Genomic DNA, 21,359 nt, shown 5'->3' with positions numbered 1-21,359 from the left:
CACAGGGGGGAGACAGACAACAGCAGTCACAGAGACCAAAAACAATAAGAGCAAAACAGTGAATGGCACCGACAATAGAACAAACCTAATGCCTACCACTGGCCACCAGGGATGAGGCGCAGGTGGTAGCCTGCGGGTGGAGGAGGGCCTCAACTTTCCTCAGCAGCGGTTCTACCCATCTATTAAAAGGACTCATTGAGTGCCCGGGCCTTTCCCTCATTTACAGCTGCGCAGCAAATAGTGCCAGCTGCACCGTTTAGGCCATTTAATCCTTGGGGCAGGTCTGATTGAGTTAGGAGTGAGATGCACTCCTTTGCCCCATCCCTTCACAGCTGAGCAGCACTCGGTGCCAGCTGCAACGCTTAGTTTTGCGCAAGTGCCCACCCTTGAACTTCGCTGTATTGGCAGCAGCCCTGAAATTCTGGATACCGCGTATTTGAGCCCTCCTCTGAGATGACCAGTTGGCCAGGCGGACTGGGAGGTTTGTGGGGCGCCAGGCCCTATTGTGATTATGTGGTGCTAGGAAATGTCTTTCACATAGTATGATTTACGCACTCTGTTCTGATAACCTCATAATCATAGAAACCACATATAGAGGTAGTCTTGCATATTATGGTTTATGCTAGTGAGATTTTGTTCCACCCTGTGCTTTATGCTCCTAATGTTAGTGATACTTAGGAGACTAGGGTCCAATATTAGTCTGTTGAGATTATGGGCAGACAATGCGTTTGGCGCCTAAGGTGATGCTGTGCATAATGTGGTTTTTGTTACAGGCTGATGCTAGGTACAGTGTTTACCTGTGGTTACTGGTTGTATGTTTATGATCTGTTTTACTTTTACTAAGTTCGCTTTGTGATGGTTCTGACAGTGGTCCAGTTGGCCCTGTCATCTGTAAACAATTCCCTTGAAAATATGATCTAGTGCCAGGTGGCACCATGTATATTATGTGATTACCTAGGTAAATGGCCCATCAAAAAACGGAATCATAGAGACTTCCAAGCAGTAAGGCTTTCTCAACTACTGGAATCTGTGCCCCCATCTTCTCCTGCTCTGAAGTAACAACCTGTTCCTAATTGCCTCACTTCCGGGACTGCACACTAGTTTAGATATCTTCACCCGATGTCTGGAATATGTGCCCCCTTTTTGTCCTTATACTTCTCCTCACCACCGCCTTCCTGATAACACCCCTCTCTTATCCCCACCACCCTCCTCCTCCTCCATTTCCCAAAATGGCCACCTCTCGAATTAAGTCTGAAATTAATTGCTACAAAATTATTTATCCTCCTTACCTGACTAAAGCTGCAGCAAAACGACTCAGGCATAACACCATGGGATGTTTCCCTGATTCCATTTTTGTCGATCAATTTTACAATGGTCGTTGTGGGAAGCTCAAAAACGATTTCATTTTCTTCACTCGCGACATCCCCTCTTAGTCCACCAGCTTACATAACTCCCTTAACGTCACCACCTCCTCCTCCCTCCCTCATGGGAAACAGCTAAAAATCTCCCCCTCTGCATGTTTCAATGGCTCCCTCACTATCTCACTCTACAACGGTACATTCATGATCTAAGCCAAAGACACCAGTCTGTCTCTCTTTGACCACCTCTTCCCTTCCCTACTCCCCTCCCTTGCGACCGGGTTGTCCCTTAACTCTTCATCTAGCTCCACCAATTACTCCCTCTCTCCACTCCTAACCCCCTACACTCAAATAGGCTGCACCCTCGGGAGGCACAAGTCGACCCTCTTCCCTCCCCCTCCCCTGTGTCCTCCTCTCCCATTCTTCCCCCTCACAGTATGCCCCCCATTCATCACTTCAGTCGGACCTCTAGCTAATCCGCTCCTCTGCCAATCTGCACCATCCAATCTCATCTCCTCCCCCATCCCTACCTGCCACCCCCTTTTTACTTAACCGCTCCTCCAACCTTCCCCCAGTTAACTTTCCTTACGTCCCCCTTATTCCCTCCTCTTCGCTTCCCCCTCCTCCCCTCGCTATGTACCCCAATTTCTCCACAAACCCATTGCATCTCTCTCCTTCCCCAATACTGTGCTACCCCCTTTCACCCCTTGGTAACCCTTTCCCTCCCTCGGGCCTAGCAGAACCACTTCCTTTCTTCAACTTCCCTATCTCCCAACCACCCTCACTCCGCCAGATGCCCGTTCCCTCACAGCCACCTCACCTAGCATACATGACCTCTCCAACTCCCTCCCCTCACTTCCTCCCAAACCTCCTTCATTCCTATGTCTCCACACATTCCTCCCCTATCCCTCTGCCCCACCGCCTCGCTTCTCACCAACCTCCCCTAAATATGTCCTTCATTCCTATCCTTCTTGCAACGCCAACAAAGACTACTCTCCTTTCACCTCTGATGCACCAATGCCCGCTCTCAACCACCACCACCTTTCCCCACCTCTGAACCCTATACCCCAACTCCCCTCCCCCGACTTCCCCCTGCCTTCCACCGCCAATTGCACTCCCTCCGTTTTCCATCGAGCCACCCAACATGCCGTGCACTGCCGTACTCTCTCTGGAAAATAAGCTAGGCTCTTATCACCTCCATCTCCCAACTTGAAGCTACCATTTCACTTTTAAGCTCCAAGATTTCCACTTTTCCATACACCTCAATTCCTTTGGAAAACACTCACCTTCCCACAAGGTGCATCTTGCCCCGCACCCCATAATAGCCAAGCATAACCTGTCGTCTGCAAACATGGCAAACTCACACAAGCCCTCGAACGTCACCCTTCTTCCACTTTCATCTCCAAGTAGCCCTACTATCTACATTATTCCGACCATCTCCTCTGTCAGAACCACTCATCTACCTAAACCCTCCCGAGCACCCTCGTATAAGTACAACATCCCCATCACCCCTCATAGCCCAAGTGTCCCCGTCACCAAAACAGTCTCGACAGAGCTGCGATGTCTGCTCCACAACTGCAGATCTGCAATGAAACACAAACTTGAAAACTCCGACACCATCATACTTCACAATATTGACATGCTCTTCCTCACAGAGACCTGGTTCAACAAAGCCTCTCACTCTGTTTGATCTCCTAGTACCCACAGGCTGTTCTATATTTAGAAATGACAGAATTGACAAAGTGGGGGAGGTGTTGCAGACATCTATAGAAACTCCCTTCAACTTAAGGCTTTTCCTAACGGCTCCTTCCACACTTTTGAATGCCTATCCCTTGAACTTCAATTGCACCACCCCTCACCCCTCAGATTCCATGCCATTTACCGGCGGCCTTGTAGCGGCCCGTCGTTTATGGAGGAACTCACTGACTTCAATAGCGACCAATACTCGCAAAGTGAAAATCAGATCTTCGTGGGTGACTTCAATCTCTACTGGGGCTCGTCTCAAGACTCCTCTGCGAATTTGCTGGCCACCTTCCTCTTTGCAAACTATCTTATCCAGCACTGCACAGAAACTCTAAGGGCTCAATCCTGGACCTTGTTATTTTGAAAACAGGCATTCTTACTATTGCTACCCCTATTCATGTAGACTGGTCTGACCACCTCCACATCCCATTCTCTCTTCACCTATCACACTCTTTAACTCTCAGCCAACCTAAGAAGGCTTCCTCCTGGTTCCGTGACACTAAAAATATTGACCTCGGTACCCTCTGTGAATCCGCTTTGCTATCACTTCCAAGGCTTGACCCGAACCTAGATGTTAACAAACTCACCTCCCAATACCTCACAGTCCTGGCAGTCGAAATCAATAACATCGCTCCTCTCCAAAGCAAAAAGAAAAGGCCCACTACCTCAGCACCTTGGTTCAACAAATCCCTCTATGAAGAAAGGAAGTACCCAAGATTCCTGGAGAAACAATGGAGACAAGCGCCCTCCACCGATAATTTGGCCACGATTCGTTCAGCAAGATCTGAGTACCACAAGCACATCTTCCTTGGAAAAGTGACGCACTTCAGAACCCTCCTCGACTCAGCCAAAAATAGACCCAAAAAACTATTCGATCTCATCAAAAATCCAAACTGCTCTCCCCCAACCTCCAAGTTGGAGGATTCTACAAAGAAAGCAGCGGAATAAGCTATATTCTTTGACAAAATGTGAAATCACTTGTGGATCTGGTCAGTCATCCGACCCCTCCAGAGGAGCGCAAATCCTTAGCCATTTGAAAGAACTTTGACCCCATCTCCGAAGATGCCCTCCTCAAATGCATCCTCGAAACAAAGCCCTCCAACCATTCTCTTGACCCATCCCTAGTGCCATTGCCATTGACTTCTATACCCATTCTCTGTCCTATTGGATCACTTTGGGTAACCTCTCCCTCTGTCAAGGCTCCCTTCCTGTTTCCTTCAACAGTGGGCAGGTCACCCCTCTGTTTAAAAAACCCACTGCTGGTGCGAACGACCTCAACAACTTCTGCCCCATCACTAACCTACCTTTTCTTGCAAAAATCACAGAAAGATGTGTACCGAAACAACTCTCTCATCATATCAAGGACAATGATCTTCTTGACAATTTCCAATCCGGCTTCATTCAAAACTGCAGCACTGAAACAGCCCTGCTGCAAGTGATTGATGATGCGCTGCGAATACTCGATTCTGGGGAGTCTTGTCTTCTTATTCTCCTTGACCTTTCTGCAGCCTTCAACACTGTCAATCACAACACTCTCCTTAACACTCTTCAATAGAGAATGGGCATGGAGGGCACTGTGCTTAAATGGTTTGCTTCCTTCCTCTCTGATAGATCCCAAATGATCAAAATAGTGATAGTCTTTCATCTCCTTTGGCGGTAGGTTAAGGTGTTCCTCAAGGCTCTATACTTGCACCCACATTGTTCAATCTCTATTAAGGACCATTGGGGAATCTCCTAAGTAAATCCGGGATCCACTATCATCTCTATGCGGACGACACTCCAATCTACCTCAAGGTTGCCTCCACTCAGGATCTCTCCATCCTAAGCTCTACTCTCGACTTCATTCAAAACTGGTTGTTAACTCATCAACTGATTCTGAATCCCTCTAAAACTGAATTCCTCCTCCTCTCCTCCTCACTTTCTCCTCCCTCGGTTCAATCATGGATGGATCAGATGAATCTACTTAACAGTAAACCCATCATTATCGACAGCGCAAAATCCCTTGGTGTCATACTCGACACAAAACTTAATCTACTCTCCCACATAAATTCCATTGCAAAGTCTGCTCGCTACCAACTGCGCCTTCTTTGGGGGATTCATCGCTTCTTCCCGGAGCATGACCTTAAAACCCTGGTCCAATCACTGGTTCTCTCCAGACTGGACTACTGTAACTCTCTTCTTACTGGCCTCTCCAAATCCCACATGTCCCCCCTTAAATCTGTTCTCCATTCAGCAGCTCGTTTCATATATGGGGCCAAAAGAAGCGACCACATAACACCCATTTTATCCACCCTCCGTTGTCTTCCCATTGAGGCAAGATATATCTACAAGACTACCTGTATCGCCCACAAAGCCTTGCACTCCTCCTCTCCTCGCTACCTGGTGAATAAACTGAAACTCTCTGGGGGCGCTAGACCATCACGTAATACGGAAAATCTATTGCTTGAACCTCCCACTTTCAAGAAGGAAAGGTCGATGGCCCAATCCTTTTCAGGCAACGCAGTGAGAGTCTGGAACTCACTTCTGCCTCAGCTCTGGACCACCATCTCTTCCCAGGCCTTCACAACTGACCTCAAAGCTCTCCTCCTTCAAAGACACGTTCCAAATTTAATTCACACCCTTTCTATTATCTGAAGGAAGTCCTTCCATTATAGGAAATTCTGCTCTACATGGCTATAGAAGTGCCTTCCCAATGTGTTCTTGTGGTTTGAGAGTCTGCCATTTATTGCAGTATTATACTTCTGTTTGTATTGTGTACTCCTTTGTAACATGCACACGTCTCTTTCCCTCTTGTAATGTATCGTTTGCTACCTCTTGTATTTTGTTTGCTTTTTGATACATGCACAATTACCACCATTGCCTCATGTAACGTAGCGTTTGTTCTTGTGTTTTGAGTATCTGCCATTTAGTAGAGTTTTATACCTCTATTTGTACTTTGTACGCTTTTGTAACATACACACATAACTTTTTTCCTCTTGTAACATATCGTTTGCTACCTCTTGTATTTTGTTTGCTCTTGATACATGCGCAATTGTCACTATTGCCTTATGTAACGTAACGTTAGCTTTTGTAACATGCTGACTTGTAATTTTTCCTCATGTTTCACTAATGTTCCTATTGTGAAGTGCTCTGACACCTTCGGGTAAAGTCCACGCTACATAAAAACGCATAAAATAAATAAATAAATAAAAGGATGCACAGGTGGTTCTGTGCGGAGGGGGCGCGAACTACCTAACAAGGTCATGGGTCCTCCTGACATTTTATGACTGCTGTAAACACAGAAAGGGGCTTGGTATTTCTGGTTCGATGTTGTATTACCCATAGCAGGACAACATGTATAATTGCTGGAATTTATGGCGGAGATACAGGCCGGAATCAGAGATTCTGGGTTCGGGTACCCCCGCACCAAATTACAGTAAACTAGTAATCTGTTGCCTTTATAGGAGTTACCATTATAAAAAAAAAGTGCTCTAAATGGCAAAAGCGTTTTCCACGTGAAACCTGTTCATTATATAACTTAAATGCTTAAGGGGCTGCTTCACGCAAATCAAACAACTGAAACTCAAGTTCTAGAAATTATTACACTACAAAACATGTGTTTTTTAAAGGGCGACGTCGTGCTAAAAAGAATAGATGGATGTTCGCACATGGCCCCTTCAGGTGGCAGGTCTGAAGAAGAATATTCCGCTGTTGCTTTTTAATTCTGAAATTGTGTATTTACCCTTTAAGTTGATTTAAGGTTTCTGAGCGCATCAAACATTACTCCTTATGCCTGGCTTAGACAGAGTGGGAGATTTTACACTGAACCTGGTGCAATTCTGGGCAAATCACTTAATGTCCCTGTGTTTAAATGTGTGTAAATGTAGTTGTGTAATCCCAACTTGATTAACATGATCTAGAGCGTCTCCCAACCCATATCTAATGTACAGCACCATACGTACATACGGAAATACATGATAGCAGACCTATCTTTCAAAAAACAGTTTCAGTTATTACAGTTGTCAGAACTTTCACACAGCAAAAAGGGCCGCCCTCTGTATTCCAACTTTTAAAACAGCACTTCTCTGGAGGTAGAGTGCGTTGCTCCCTGAGTGGTTGATGGTGCTAATTGGCCTTACTCTTGCACCCCACACTAATGCCTCGTTTATGTGATTCGCTTTAGCTGCCCATGATGCAGAAGATTCTCCCATCCTTACAAACAGACCAACACCAACATGAATGCTGGTGAAGCCACCCGAGGATTACTGCAAAAGAATCTTTATCAGCTCACCAAAAAATACTGATAGGCTGCTGATACTCCAGGCCTAGTTAGCCAAGCAGCGATACTCCAGGCCTAGTTAGCCAAGCAGCGAACACTAGCCAATGTGAAACTTGCAGTGAAAGCACTCTAATGGCTTCTTGCGGAATCCGGGATCAAGATCAGAACTCTCTGCACCAGAACTCACAATGAGCTTACTAGTGCCAGAAGTATAGAGAGAGAGACCCGTAGGAGGTCGGAACCCGAGAATCTATAGCGCCTTCAACCTGATCTATGATCGAAGAACACTAAGACCTTCAGTTCGTAGCACTACTGAAAATGGAGTAATTTATCAAAGATTTTTTTTTATCAAAGATAAATTGAGTAATTTAGACTGGATCTTGATGGACATCATGCTAAAACTAGCGTGGCACTTGATGTCTGCCGGATACAGGCGTCGGGATACATTCAATTTGTGTCTGAAGTGGCCAGCTAGTGACAATCAAAGCTTCTCAAAACTCTGACATAACAAGCATTGGCAAAGCTAATGTGGTGTATTGGCTTTGCTATGGTTTTCATTCCTGATACTATGCAGCTTGACTAAAGAATTAGAAAAAAGCCTTTGTTATGTCGGGCCACATCATTTTATAATAGTGCACACCACACATGCCTACAAAATGATGTGGCTCCTTTTTAGGTCGAGTCTGGGCAGCGCATGCACTGCTCTGCGAAGCATGCTGTATTCAAGTATGGACTTGAAGCTCCGCCCACTCCCAGCCCATATTTTTTATTGGCTTGTGTCATAGGCCACTGTAAGCTGTGGCTGTTCATTAGTCAACATTCTTAGTATTCCCTCCTTAATACCGCCTTGTCTCATTTTGCAACCTCCCATGAAGACACTCCCTGTTACGTGTGTTGTTACTCGGTAGGCTTTAATTACAGCCTCCGAGCACTATTTTCACAAATAGCTTTGTCCTGCCTGCTGTTGCAGGCAGAATACGCTCTCTCCTAACGCTTAAAAAAAAAAATTCTTTATAGCATGGGCACCGAACACATTTTGGTTGCAACAGGTCTCGAATTTGCTAAAGTTTAAACTGTTGGCTTTGTAAATGACAATGTATTTTATTCATGTGTTTTAAAAACAACACATAAATAAAAGTAATTGTTATTTACAATCCCAATAGCTCCAACTCATAAATGCAAGACCTATTGCATTGGAAATGCTTGTTACCATCTAACACATTGAATTCTGTGAAGAACACATTAATGCGTGAATTTAAGATGTGGGACCTTCAGGTTGTCTTCTAACTTTGTTATACCAATTATATCCCAACATTCAAATCCCACGGTTTTTATGTTAAATATAAAGTAATCCGGTTGTGCTAATTAACATAAAAAATCTGATCTTCTGTATATTTATTCTGTATACTGTGTGCACATCTGACATCAGTATTTAAAGTGTTTTGCGCTAAATTTCTTTTTAGGGGGCATGACGATAACATTTTCTTTACAACATCAGTGAACAGTACCTGTAGTAAGTTGATGTTTTCTTATATCCAGTTCCCTTTTATACAAAATATAATTTTGTTTTTTTGCTTTTAGTACTTTAGTTAGTGCAATTCACTGTACGTGACAATTTTTGATTATTTGTATTAAATTGATGTGTCTTGCTTTAAGCTTATTGTACATGTGATGAGTGCTCAAGAAATTCTAATAAAATTCTCTTCATAAAAAATACTAGGGTAATTTGCATGCAAGTAGCCTTTTTCTCTGAATCAGGTGTTCTGTTATGTTAATTTATATTTGTAAAGTGCCAAATTACCAACGGTCTCCAAGTGCTACAACAAAGACCATGAACACAGAAATCCCCTCCATCCTGCTGATCGAGCAGAATTGGGGTAAGCTTATCAAAATGCCTCAGTGAACAGGATGGTTTAAGTTTCCTCCTAAATGGGAGTAACATGGCCTCCCCACGTAAGCTCTCCGGCAACCTATTTCAGAGCTGGAGGAGCACCACTGAAAAAGCATATCCCCTCCCCCCCCCCCTTCCCCAGGTAGCTCTGTTAAAGCGATGACCGGCCAACAGGTTGTTCCCAGATGAACGGAGACATCGGCTGGGCGCATAAAGCTTCAAACTATCTTTTATATAGCTAGGTGCCGCTCCATACTGAGCTTTGTGTGCAATACACAAGCCCTTAAACCTGACCTCTGCTTAATAGGGAGCCATTGTAGTTGTTGTAGCAAGGGTGTGGCGCCAGTTCTTTGCAGCAACTTAAAAATCAGTCTTGCCGCATCGTTTAAAGTCACCTGAGGTCTGCCCAGGAGTTTCTCTGGGAGCCCTATGTATACTGCATTGCCATAATCCAGCCATGTCAGAATTAATGCCAACACAATGGTATGCATGGTGGCAAACGACAGCAGGGGTGTGAGTTTCTGAAATTGCCTCATCAAGCCCACCCAGCTCTCCACTACCGCACCTACCTGATTGTTCATGGTTAACTAGGTATCTAACCTGATACCCAAGCTCTTCACAACAGGCACCGGTGTCGGAGTGGTGCCGAGGTCTTGTGGCCAGAAGCGACTTGACCAGGGGTTAGCCCCTGTGACGAGAGCAAGCACCACTGTCTTGTCTGGGTTTACCTTGAGCGAATTGGAGGTCATCCTGTTCATAGTGAACCGGAGGATGTTCTATACTTTAAGCTGTGCCTGAGTAGAATTGTCAATACACACAATTAGAGTGTCATCGGCATAGTTAAACACCTGACATTCCAATTTTGCCAGTGCTTTTACCAATGGCTGAAGGTAGATCTTAAAAAGCAAAGGGGACAATGCAGAGCCCTGCGGGACCTCACACGGCAAAGAACCCTGCTTAGATGTACAATCCGCTAGTTGAACTTTTTGGGACCAATCCTCCAAAAAAGAAAGCAATTCATTGGAGAACCGTCGCAGTAACTCCCAACCATCGAACACGGGCCACCAGCTCTGCGTGGTTCACCGCATCAAACGCGGCTTAGAGGTCCAATAAGATCAATGCAGAGGGGTTTTTCTTATCAGCTGTGAGCCCTAGCTCATCCAACACTGTGAGCATCACCAACTCAGTGCTGTTTGAGTGGATTCTCTAATTTAAGATTTAATGACCAACGATTGAAAGGTTAGCGTTGTTACAGGAAGTTTCTGAGGTGGCTCAGGGACGCAAGAGCATCAGTGGGGCATAGAGAGCAGAGGTGGTGTGGAGCTGAGAAGGGGTCAATGGCAATGGGGTATTGAAGGTGCAGGATGGAGTGGTGTGGAGAAGCCACTGGAATGAGTGGCATTAGGAATGTCTGAGTAGTCCACCAATCTAGAAGGTAGGATGCATAGGTGGAAATAAGACCATATTTGTGAAGAAACTTCGGGGAGAGAAGGCTTTTAGGGAAGACTGAAATAATATGCCTCTGTTCTTTCTTGCAGAAGCAGACCTTGGCGCTCTTGAATTGAAACGAACCAAAGACTTGGGTAAAACCTTCAAGTCTATTCGATCGCAGGTGTACTCCTTTGGTCTAGGTGGCCGCTTCCTCTTTGCATCAGTGATGACAGAACAGGTATTTCCCATGGTGGTGTGAAATTCATCTTGTGCATAGGTAGAAATTGGTAGACAAAAACACTCCTGTGGGCTAGGCTTGGAAGGAAAGAATCGAACAAGGAGAACTAGGCCGTCTCTCAAATAAGCAGGTTTCCAGATGGTTACATGCACCAAAAAGACTAAATGCGATATTTAGCAAGACAAGGTGAAAGTAAGATGGGAGATAGCTATTACCTTGGTCAGCCCCCTTTCCACCTGCACATACCCTCTCACACAGTCCTATGAGCACGCACACACACACCCAGACACCCCCCCCCCCACACACACCAACACACTCTCTCACTCCATTTTACTCCGATAGGGTTAACAAGCCATATGACCTTGCTGGCTTGGGTTGAGTGAGCAGAGAAGCCCAAAGATAAACACTGAGTAAAACCTGAAGCTCTGGGCAGTGCTGCGTTTGTGATGCTATTTAAGCTAGCTTTGATATATAAGATTTCTTTAATTTTTATTTTTGCTTTTTTTCTTACTTGTGTATTTATGTTCTTTCCCTTGGTGTAGCCTCAAGGGTAATTCTTTCTTTGAAGTTGACTTTTTAATCTTTAATTTAAAGATTTGTATTATTTATTATGTTAGTCGACGTTGTTTGTTATAGTTATTGTACATGTGCTGCCTTAAAATTCCTGTAAAATTGTATACATGAAACAAAACAGCAGGCAGATTTGTTTATGGTTATTGTACATGTGCTGCTTTAAAATTCCTGTAAAATTGTATACATGAAACAAAAACACCAGGCAGATTTGTTTATGGTTGTCCTTTTCTGTAATTTCTCCGGTGAGCAAAAATTCACTGGGAAGGTCCCCAAAGTAGCGATCAGTGATACGGTGGTTGTTTTTCTCAGTGACCAATGCCAAGGTGTAGACGCCATTCAAATAGTGTATTTTAGAAATAGCAATACAATGTGATCTCATCTATGAACATGCACAGAGTATCTGGCCATACTTCTTTTTAAATCCCTCTCTTCCAGGACTTGGTGGAATTTTGTTTCCTCTTTTCTTGATTGCTAGTCCAATGCAACCACTTCTTATTTCCCTTGCCTCCCATAAGTCTTCATTCCCATCCTATTCCACAAAGCAATGGCGTATGCATGGGCAAAAATGAAATTTCAGTCCCTCTCAACTGCTCTTTCACTTTGTTTTATTATGTGCTGCTTTGTTCCCCAAGGTTGCTCCTTTGTGCAGCAGGTTCCACTTTCGGATGCAGTGTGTTAGTTGTTGCAATTATGGTCAGATAATATGGTTGGATATTTGCCATGCTTACCGGTAGGTGGGATTAGAGTTTGGCTGTGTGGATTGGCAAAAGCTGTTCCTGGTCTTTTTAAATTTTTCAAGCCTTCTCTGAAATTAATTAGGCTGGTAAAAATATATTTCAGGTTTGTGTGGCTGTAGGTATACATGCTGTGCATACTCCTGCCATCAAGTGTTGGGCTGTGATGTGTGCAAGTTGTTTTTCGTCATGAGGTATTGTGACTCCTCCTGTTGGTAATGTGCGTGGTTATAAGCCCGATTATTAGAATGTTTTCTTTCCACTGTCGGGTTCAGACGTGTGCTCCGGTTTGACACCATTGTGGTGCTCTTTTTCGGTTCACACGGTTTTCTTCCCTCTATTGGTAATGTATTTTGACCATGTTTCCCTGAATCTCTGGACAACTTTTGGATACTATGCTCGAGTGGGGTCTGGGTCGACCGTGACCCCTCTTGGCCTCTACCTTCAGGGCCTACTTCCTTCTCTCAGTGGCATCTCTCAACCATGATTCGACTATGATGGAATGGACTTCTTTCCGATATTGTCGTTGCCGCCATGTGAAATATCCTCTGGCCAATCTCCATTCAGTCTGCCACTTGTTCCTGTCACCCGAACACAATGCCTACCACTCCTTCCGTTCCAAGAAGACTGTTTGCTGTCTCCGAGCAAGTCTGCTCGAGATGAAGTGTAGGAGCAGTGACAGCAACACAGACCACTTCGGTCCCCAGGATATCAAGGGGAATATCAGCCACAACTGTCGGCTGCAGACGAAGAGGCTTTGTTTCTTGAAGAAAGCTCCAGCTCTGATCTAGATATTGAGGACCTTCTGCCAGCCCAGCACTCTGTGAGTACAGCAACCCCTACTCCTCAGCACCGCTCTCAAGCTGAGTACCTGTCTTCTAAAAGGCACACAGACACTCTTAAGCACCAGCGACATGCTTGAGGGCCACCACTGCCTTCGGGCGATGGTCGGCACTGGCAGGGCACTTAATCGCTCCTCCCAGCTGCGGCTATGTGCCAAAGAAGCCTTTGAGTCCCGTTTCTTCTGCACCTGCTACTCCTATGACAACCTTCGGTGCTGATGAGAACCTTAGTTCTCTGAAGCCACCCTCTGAGCCGAAGACTTTGGCAGCGACCAACAAAACTGGCATCTGCATCAGCACGTTCAAACATATTCTCCACGAACTACAGGAGAAGATAGATTCGAGGCAAAACCACCTGGTCATCCACCCCCATATGGGCCAAATGCTTGCCTGTCGGATCCTGCTGTTCCACCCTCGAAAACACAGCTATCCTTCGAGGAATCCTTGGACTACTCTTTTTACACAATCTGGCTAGATCCCCTCCTTCACATCTATCAGCACCCAATCAGCGCCAGGAAACTTATGGTGTCAGAGCGCTATATAAAACCCCCTTAAGATAAGATAAGATAAGACATTGTCGGATCCTGCTGTTCCACCCTCAAAAACACAGCTATCCTTCAAGGAAGCCTTGGACATTTTGATTCCATCAAAGCAGCGTAAGAAAGCAGATAAGGCTACCAGCCTCTTACTCCATGCACAACCACCCCCTCACCGTGTTCCTCAACCTTCACCTTCCCTGCCTACTTTCCCCTTGACATCACACTTAAGTGGTCTCCTCACACTGACATGGGTGGGAATGGGGGAAGGAACTACCTATCGGACGTCCCTCTGCAGGGTCACCCAGGGGACTCCTATGATGCATATTCACGGGGGGACACAGACCATTATCTGTACCCTGCCTGTCCCTCCCCTCTGGGTGATTCCATGTCTTACCAGTAACTCATTGGTAGGGCTGCCTTATTTCATAATGTGGCTCTTCATACAGTGCCTCTGGAGGAGGACTTCCTTTTTTAAACCCTCTCTGCCACTCACCGCTCTGCTCAGTACCTCCCCATGCTTAAGGACATGCTATGACACAAACTCAACATCTTCATGAGCCGTGGTCATAACACCTAGGGTGAATAAAAATATAAAGCCTCTCCTACCAGCCCTATTTTCATTTGTGGGCAGCTCGACTCTATGGTGGTCACCACTGCTCGTAAACAAGCCAACTCCCAGGCCAGTGGATATGTCCCGTCACCTGAGAAGGAGAGTAAGCTATAGATGCGGTGTGCAAAATGGTGGTTACGCAATCAGCCAACCAATGGCATATCGCCAATTCTATCAGCCTTTTTTCAAGGTATGATCGTGCTCACTGGGACGAGATAGAGGAGCACCTCCAATAACTCCCAGAGGAGCACAGAAAGAGTGGACATGAAGTAGGGCAAGCAGATTTGAACACCTGTATTCGCTGTTCACTAGATGAGGCAGACACTGGTACCAGGTAGGTCAATTCCAGTGAATTTCTACGCAGACACGCCTGGCTCCGTATCTCCAGCTTCAAGTTTGAAATTCAGCAGAACCTCTTTAACATGCCTTTTGTTGGTGGACTAAATGTTTAAAAAGATCAAGAAAGATATGGAGACAGCTTAGGCAATGGGTGCAGTTCAGACATCTGCTCCCCGAGCTCCTTTACCTGCGCACCCTATTGTGGAGGCTCGAAGATCACCTAGCAGCGCACCCAGAGACAGCAATCCTCTCCTAGGGTTTACTTTAGAGGGTCCTACAGGAGCAACAACTGTGGCGGTAGAGGTAAAAATGGCTCACCAAAAGGAGCTGCAACCACCACCAAACCCTGACTTGGGGTACTTCCCAGAGTTCCACTCCATGCCACTAAACCTAGAGTTCCACTCCATGCCACCAAACCTATCACCTTCTCACCACGTAATGAGTTGAGACTATCTATGACTGTTAAAGCAGGAGGTACAAGTAGTCCTCGACAAAGGTTCCATTCAGCTGGTGCCCCCTCACCAGCAGGGCCAAGGAGTCGATTCCCTGTATTTCCTCATCCCACAGTCTCGATCAACTATGGTCACTGAATTTACCTATTGATTTTATTGATATTAAACCTTGTAGCTGGTCTGATCATTTTACCATTAGTTTCTCATTTTGTGTTGTGAAAGCACCTCAATTCAAGCTGCAGGCTACCAGTTTGACTCGGAAATGGTCCTCGATGGACATGTCAGCTTTTTTAAATTTGTTAAAGTCTACTCTGCCAGAGCAGAGCTCAGATGTGGAGATAGCCGATTGTAGGCTTCAAGAATGGCTAATCTCGGCCATTAACGTCTGTGTCCCCCTCACCCGCTTTGATAACTCACGCGGCGCGGACGCACACAAGTGGTTCACGCCGGAGTTGAGGAAATTAAAACTTGAAGTGAGGCAGCAAGAGAGAACATGGCGTATTAATTACTGTCCTCAAGCAAGGATTGCATACTGTTTAATTCGTAAAGCCTACCAAAAGACGTTGCACACTCACAAAACTGCTTATTTCTCTTCTAAAATACTTAATGCGACTAATAAGTCGAAAGAAATTTTCAGGATTGTGACTGAGTTGTGCAATGATGAGAGAACTTCTCCCCCGGTTGTCCCCTCACAATTGCTCTGCAACTCGCTGAATGACTTTTTTAATGATAAGATAGTGTTGATTAAGGATACTCTATCCAAGCTTCCAGTTTGTGCCCCGATAGACGATACCTTTTTAAACCCCCTTACTTTGCATTCCTTCCCCTTAATCAATGACCAAATCCTTCAAGATTTGCTCATTAGAGTTAAATCAGGATCTCCCCAGGATGTCTGCCCCCCCCAAGTAATGAGAGAAATTGGTCGGGCATTCCCAAATAGCCTGATTCCTCTGCTCAATAATTCCCTCATGTCAGGGAAAGTCCCTAATAGTTTTAAACAGGCCTTATTGATCCCTTTAAAAAAGAAACCTGGCATCGACTCCTCAGACCTTTCAAATTACAGACCAATATCGCTACTGCCTTACTTGTCCAAAATTTTGGAGGCTCATGTAACCAATAGCCTATCAAGTTTTGTGGAAGCCTCTGGCTATTTACAACCTAACCAGGCAGGTTTCCGGCCTGGTCATTCTACTGAGGCAGTGATATTGGCCGTTCAGAATACCTTAAGGTCTAATGCCGACGGGGACTTGCACCAGGCCTTGGTGTTATTGGATCTGTCTGCCGCGTTCGACACGGTTGACTATACCATCTTGGTCAACCGTGTCGAACAGGCCGGTCTTCGAGACTCGGCCTTGGCCTGGCTCAAGTCCTTCATTTCAGAACGTACCCAGTCGGTTCGACTAGGTTCCTTTACAGCCCCTAAAAACATCTCCTTTTGTGGGGTTCCTCAAGGATCTTTCTTGTCCCCTCTATTATTTAATTTGTATATGCGGCCTCTTTTGTTTTCCCTACGAGAGTTTAAGGTTGATGTATATAATTATGCAGACGACCTGCAGTTGGTTTTTGTGCTAAATTCACCCAATGAGGCCGAGGACTTTCGAGCAACTATGTCTTTTATCCAAAGGTGGATGTCTTTAAACCACCTTAAGTTAAACCCGGGAAAAACTGAGCTCATTCTGCCTGGGAAGAGCGAGATCAGTTGGAGTCCTTGTTTTTGGCCGTCGGACATGGGCTCGCCCCCAAAAAAATCCCGAACAGTAAAAAGTTTGGGAGTGACTCTCAGTGAGGATCTTACCTTGGAAAGTCAAGTCGGAACGGTGGTCTCCTCGGGTTTTTTTCAACTGAGGAAGATTAAGAAAATAGCACACCTCCTTACCGGGTTGGCCTTAATTCAGGCAGTTAGTGCTCTAGTCCTGTCTCCTATCGATTTCTCAAATGGCCTTTATTTGGGGGCGCCTATTGGCCAACTCAAAAGATTGCAATACTTGCAAAATCAAGCTGCGAGACTTATTTGCAAAGTCCCGAAGTGGGAATCGATTAGACACGGACTAGAGACCTTGCACTGGCTCCCTGTGGAACAGAGAGCTACATTCAAGGTGGGCTGCATTGTGTTCAAGGCTTTGGAGGGTAAGGGTCCTATGTTCCTTAGACAATTGCTGAGCAAATATAAACCCTTACGCAGCTTGAGATCAGCCCACAAAGACCTACTTGAGGTCCCTCGTTTCAAAAAGAAACGACAGGGAGGCAGCAGCTTTCAATTTTTAGCTGCTTCACTGTGGAACTCCCTCCCTTTGACTCTGCGACACAGTAGGGACCTCCTTGCCTTCAGGAAGGCATTTAAAACTTTTCTTTTTTCTCAGGCCTATTGTAAATAGTGATTATATGTCTTTTATGTACTGTTATGTTTGATTCTCTCACCAGCGCCAAGAAGCCCTCGGGCGTATGTGCACTTAACAAATAATAAATAACATAACATAACATAACATCCCCAAAAAAGATGGAAATGTACCCTCTATCCTTGAGCTTTTTAATTGCTATACCCTTTTGGAACACTTCCACATGACTTTCCTGGAGGACATCATTCTGCTGCTATGTACAGGTGATCATATGGTAACCCTCGAAAAATACTTCTACTTTCATGCGGTGCACCAATTCAAAGTTCTACCCATTGGAGCACTACAACCCCAAGGATATTTACCAAATGTCCAGCAGTGATAGCTGCACACTTGTGCGGAAACACCCTACGCATCTTTTCTTACCTAGACGATTAGCTGATGAAGAGCAGCACACACTCGGACATCAGTGTCTCTATTACAAAGGATAGGATTCACAGTCAATGGTATAAAGTTGGAGTTTCGCTACAGCAGATCCAACTTTTTCTACGGGAGGTGTGAAATTTGACAATAGAAAAAGCCTACCAAAACTAAGGGAGGGCACTAACCTCTTTTTCAGACAATACGTCCTCTTATAGTGTGGATGTTAAAGAAATTGTTGGATTCCTTTATTGCGATAGTGCTGCACATACTCCCACTGGAAGAGTTTCTGGCGAGGCAATGATCACAGGCTGAGGGGTCAATAGGAACGTCAGGTGTTGGTACCGCCAACACGCTCTTTTTGGGTGAACAACAAAAACATGTTGCTGGTTATGCCTTTTCTAGACCCTCAACTGCAAGTGACCGTTACAACAGACTCCTCACTCATAAGTGGGGGAGCACATCTCAACCTTGGATTGTTCAGGGTACCTGGGCGCACTCACAACCTGGTTGTTACTTCTGGCACCTGTAACTCATGGCAGTCAGATTGCTTCTCAGGAAAAATATCGTCGGCGAGACAGTCTTGGTAAAGACAGACACCATGACAGCCATGTATTACATACAGAAGCAACAAGCATTTGCAATGCAATAGGTCTCGCATTAGGAAAGGTTGAGCTATTGGTCTTGTAAATGACATTTTTTTATTAATGTGTGGCTTTTGAAAATAGCTAAATTAATAGCTTTGTCATTTACAATGCCAATAGTTAACTTTCGCAAATGTGACACTTATAACCGTGATGCTGTGGTGGTACTGAGTGATGCTGTGGTGGTGCTGAGTGATGCTGTGGTGGTGCTGAGTGATGCTGTGGTGGTGCTGAGTGATGCTGTGATGGTGCAGTGGTGGTGCTGAGTGGTGCTGAGTGATGCTGTGATGGTGCTGAGTGATGCTGTGGTGGCGACGAGTGATGCTGTGGCGTTTAGTGATGCTGTGGTGCCCCTGAGTGATGTTGTGGTGCCCCTGAGTGATGCTGTGGTGGTGCTGAGTGATGCTGTGGTGGTGCTGAGTGATGCTGTGGTGGTGCTGAGTGATGCTGTGGTGGTGCTGAGTGATGCTGTGGTGATGCGATAGATAGATAGAGTGAGTGCGATAGATAGATAGAGTGAGTGCGATAGATAGATAGAGTGAGTGCGATAGATAGATAGAGTGAGTGCGATAGATAGATAGAGTGAGTGCGATAGATAGATTGAGGGCGATGGATAGATTGAGGGCGATGGATAGATTGAGGGCGATGGATAGATTGAGGGCGATGGATAGATTGAGGGCGATGGATAGATTGAGGGCGATAGATAGATAGATACAGAGTGATGGAGATAGATAGATACAGAGTGAGGGCGCTAGACAGAGTGAGGGCGCTAGACAGAGTGAGGGCGCTAGACAGAGTGAGGGCGCTAGACAGAGTGAGGGCGCTAGACAGAGTGAGGGCGCTAGACAGAGTGAGGGCGCTAGACAGAGTGAGGGCGCTAGACAGAGTGAGGGCGCTAGACAGAGTGAGGGCGCTAGACAGAGTGAGGGCGCTAGACAGAGTGAGGGCGCTAGACAGAGTGAGGGCGCTAGACAGAGTGAGGGCGCTAGACAGAGTGAGGGCGCTAGACAGAGTGAGGGCGCTAGACAGAGTGAGGGCGCTAGACAGAGTGAGGGCGCTAGACAGAGTGAGGGCGCTAGACAGAGTGAGGGCGCTAGACAGAGTGAGGGCGCTAGACAGAGTGAGGGCGCTAGACAGAGTGAGGGCGCTAGACAGAGTGAGGGCGCTAGACAGAGTGAGGGCGCTAGACAGAGTGAGGGCGCTAGACAGAGTGAGGGCGCTAGACAGAGTGAGGGCGCTAGACAGAGTGAGGGCGCTAGACAGATAGATAGAGTGAGTGTGATAGAGTGAATGCGATAGATAGAAAGATAGAGTGAGTGTGATAGAGTGAATGCGATAGATAGAAAGATAGAGTGAGTGTGATAGAGTGAATGCGATAGATAGAAAGATTGATAGAGTGAGGGGCGATAGATAGAGTGAGGGTGATAGATAGAAAGATTGATAGAGTGAGGGGCGATAGAGTGAGGGTGATACATAGATTGATGGAGTGAGGGGTGATAGATAGAGTGAGGGGCGATAGATAGATAGATTGATGGAGTGAGGGGCGATAGATAGAGTGAGGGGCGATAGATAGAGTGAGGGGCGATAGATAGAGTGAGGGGCGATAGATAGAGTGAGGGGCGATAGAGTGAGGGGCGATAGATAGAGTGAGGGGCGATAGAGTGAGGGGCGATAGATAGAGTGAGGGGCGATAGAGTGAGGGGCGATAGATAGAGTGAGGGGCGATAGATAGAGTGAGGGGCGATAGATAGAGTGAGGGGCGATAGATAGAGTGAGGGGCTGTTGGAAATGGGATCCCTGGCTGGCCAGGGCTTTCGCCAAAGTCAGTCAGAGACCACCACTCCCAAGTCAGGGCAAGGGAGTTACACGCCAAGATAACCCCTGCTCACCCTCTAGGTAACGTGGCGCGAGCAGCAAGGCTAAACTTGGAGGCGATGTAAGTTAAGTATTTGCGCATGCACCCCAGCAACAACACCCAAAGGCCCACCACAAAGGAAACTCCACACAAGGTTATATAAAAATAGCCTTTGTATTACACCAAAACACATTAGATAAAACACACACTTTACAATGTGCCAGAGGCACGGGCAGAATTTACAAGGGATATTGTACAGGACAGGGCCACTTGGACCACTGTCAGGGGTATCAGCACTTTTAGAACTTTGTAGAAATAAAAATCACTGTAGCACACAATATAACAATAGAGCACACAACCAGTAATCACTGGTAACCAGGACCTCACTAGCACCACCTGTACTAGGGAGAAAACAACCACCTACATATCACAATACCTGTAGGGGTGTAAAAACAGAACACATGATGCAATGCATAACATTCATTCAGAGGTGTAAGGGAGGAAAACACATGATGCATCAACAATACATTCAGAGGTGTAAGAACAATTGCGCCAAACTCACACAAGTCACCACCTGTGACTGTCCATAGGCAGGAACACCAGAACTGTCCCAATGTCAGGGGCCTAAACGGAGCAGCTGCCCACAAAGTGCTGGGCAGCTGTGAAGATGGCGGGGCAAAACACACGTGGTAGCCTCGGTGCCCCAGGACAAAGATGTGCCCCCCTAGAGCCTCTCTGGGCTCTCAAAGCAAAGGTGCAGCCTCACTGGGCTGTGGGGTCCCTCACGGGGGACCCAGGAACACTGGGGGTGCCTCGAGACACTCTGGGCAGGAGGCACCAATGCGGGCGTGTGGGAGTCCCTCCTGGACTCAAGACTCAAGTAGTGCCCACACGAGCCCCTCTGGGCTCTGAACAACTAGATGCTGCCCCTGGAGCCTCGGGGCTCCAACAAACTAAGAGGTGGGCGGGGGAGCCTTCTCGTGGGTTCGAAGACCTAGTGGGCAGCGTTGGAGTCCCTCCTGGACCCTGGATTCAAGGGAAAATGCCCCCAAGAGCCTCTCAGGCTCTAAACACAAGGGCGCAAGGTCGCGCTGCTGAG

General features: G+C 46.2%; 1 protein-coding gene across 1 annotated transcript in view; it reads left to right on the top strand.

The window, feature by feature from the left end:
- Window positions 1-21,359, top strand: part of SORT1 (sortilin 1) — a 666,378-nt gene that overhangs the window by 346,149 nt on the left and 298,870 nt on the right. Inside the window, exons 7-8 of the mRNA XM_078644756.1 lie at window positions 8,823-8,872; window positions 10,789-10,919. Coding sequence (XP_078500882.1) covers window positions 8,823-8,872; window positions 10,789-10,919 — 181 coding nt within the window. The remainder of the gene's footprint in view (window positions 1-8,822; window positions 8,873-10,788; window positions 10,920-21,359) is intronic.

Source organism: Lissotriton helveticus, chromosome 5_1 (genome assembly GCF_964261635.1).
Source record: "Lissotriton helveticus chromosome 5_1, aLisHel1.1, whole genome shotgun sequence".
In the NCBI taxonomy this organism is placed as follows: domain Eukaryota; kingdom Metazoa; phylum Chordata; class Amphibia; order Caudata; family Salamandridae; genus Lissotriton; species Lissotriton helveticus.
This window is presented reverse-complemented; position numbering and strand designations above follow the sequence as displayed.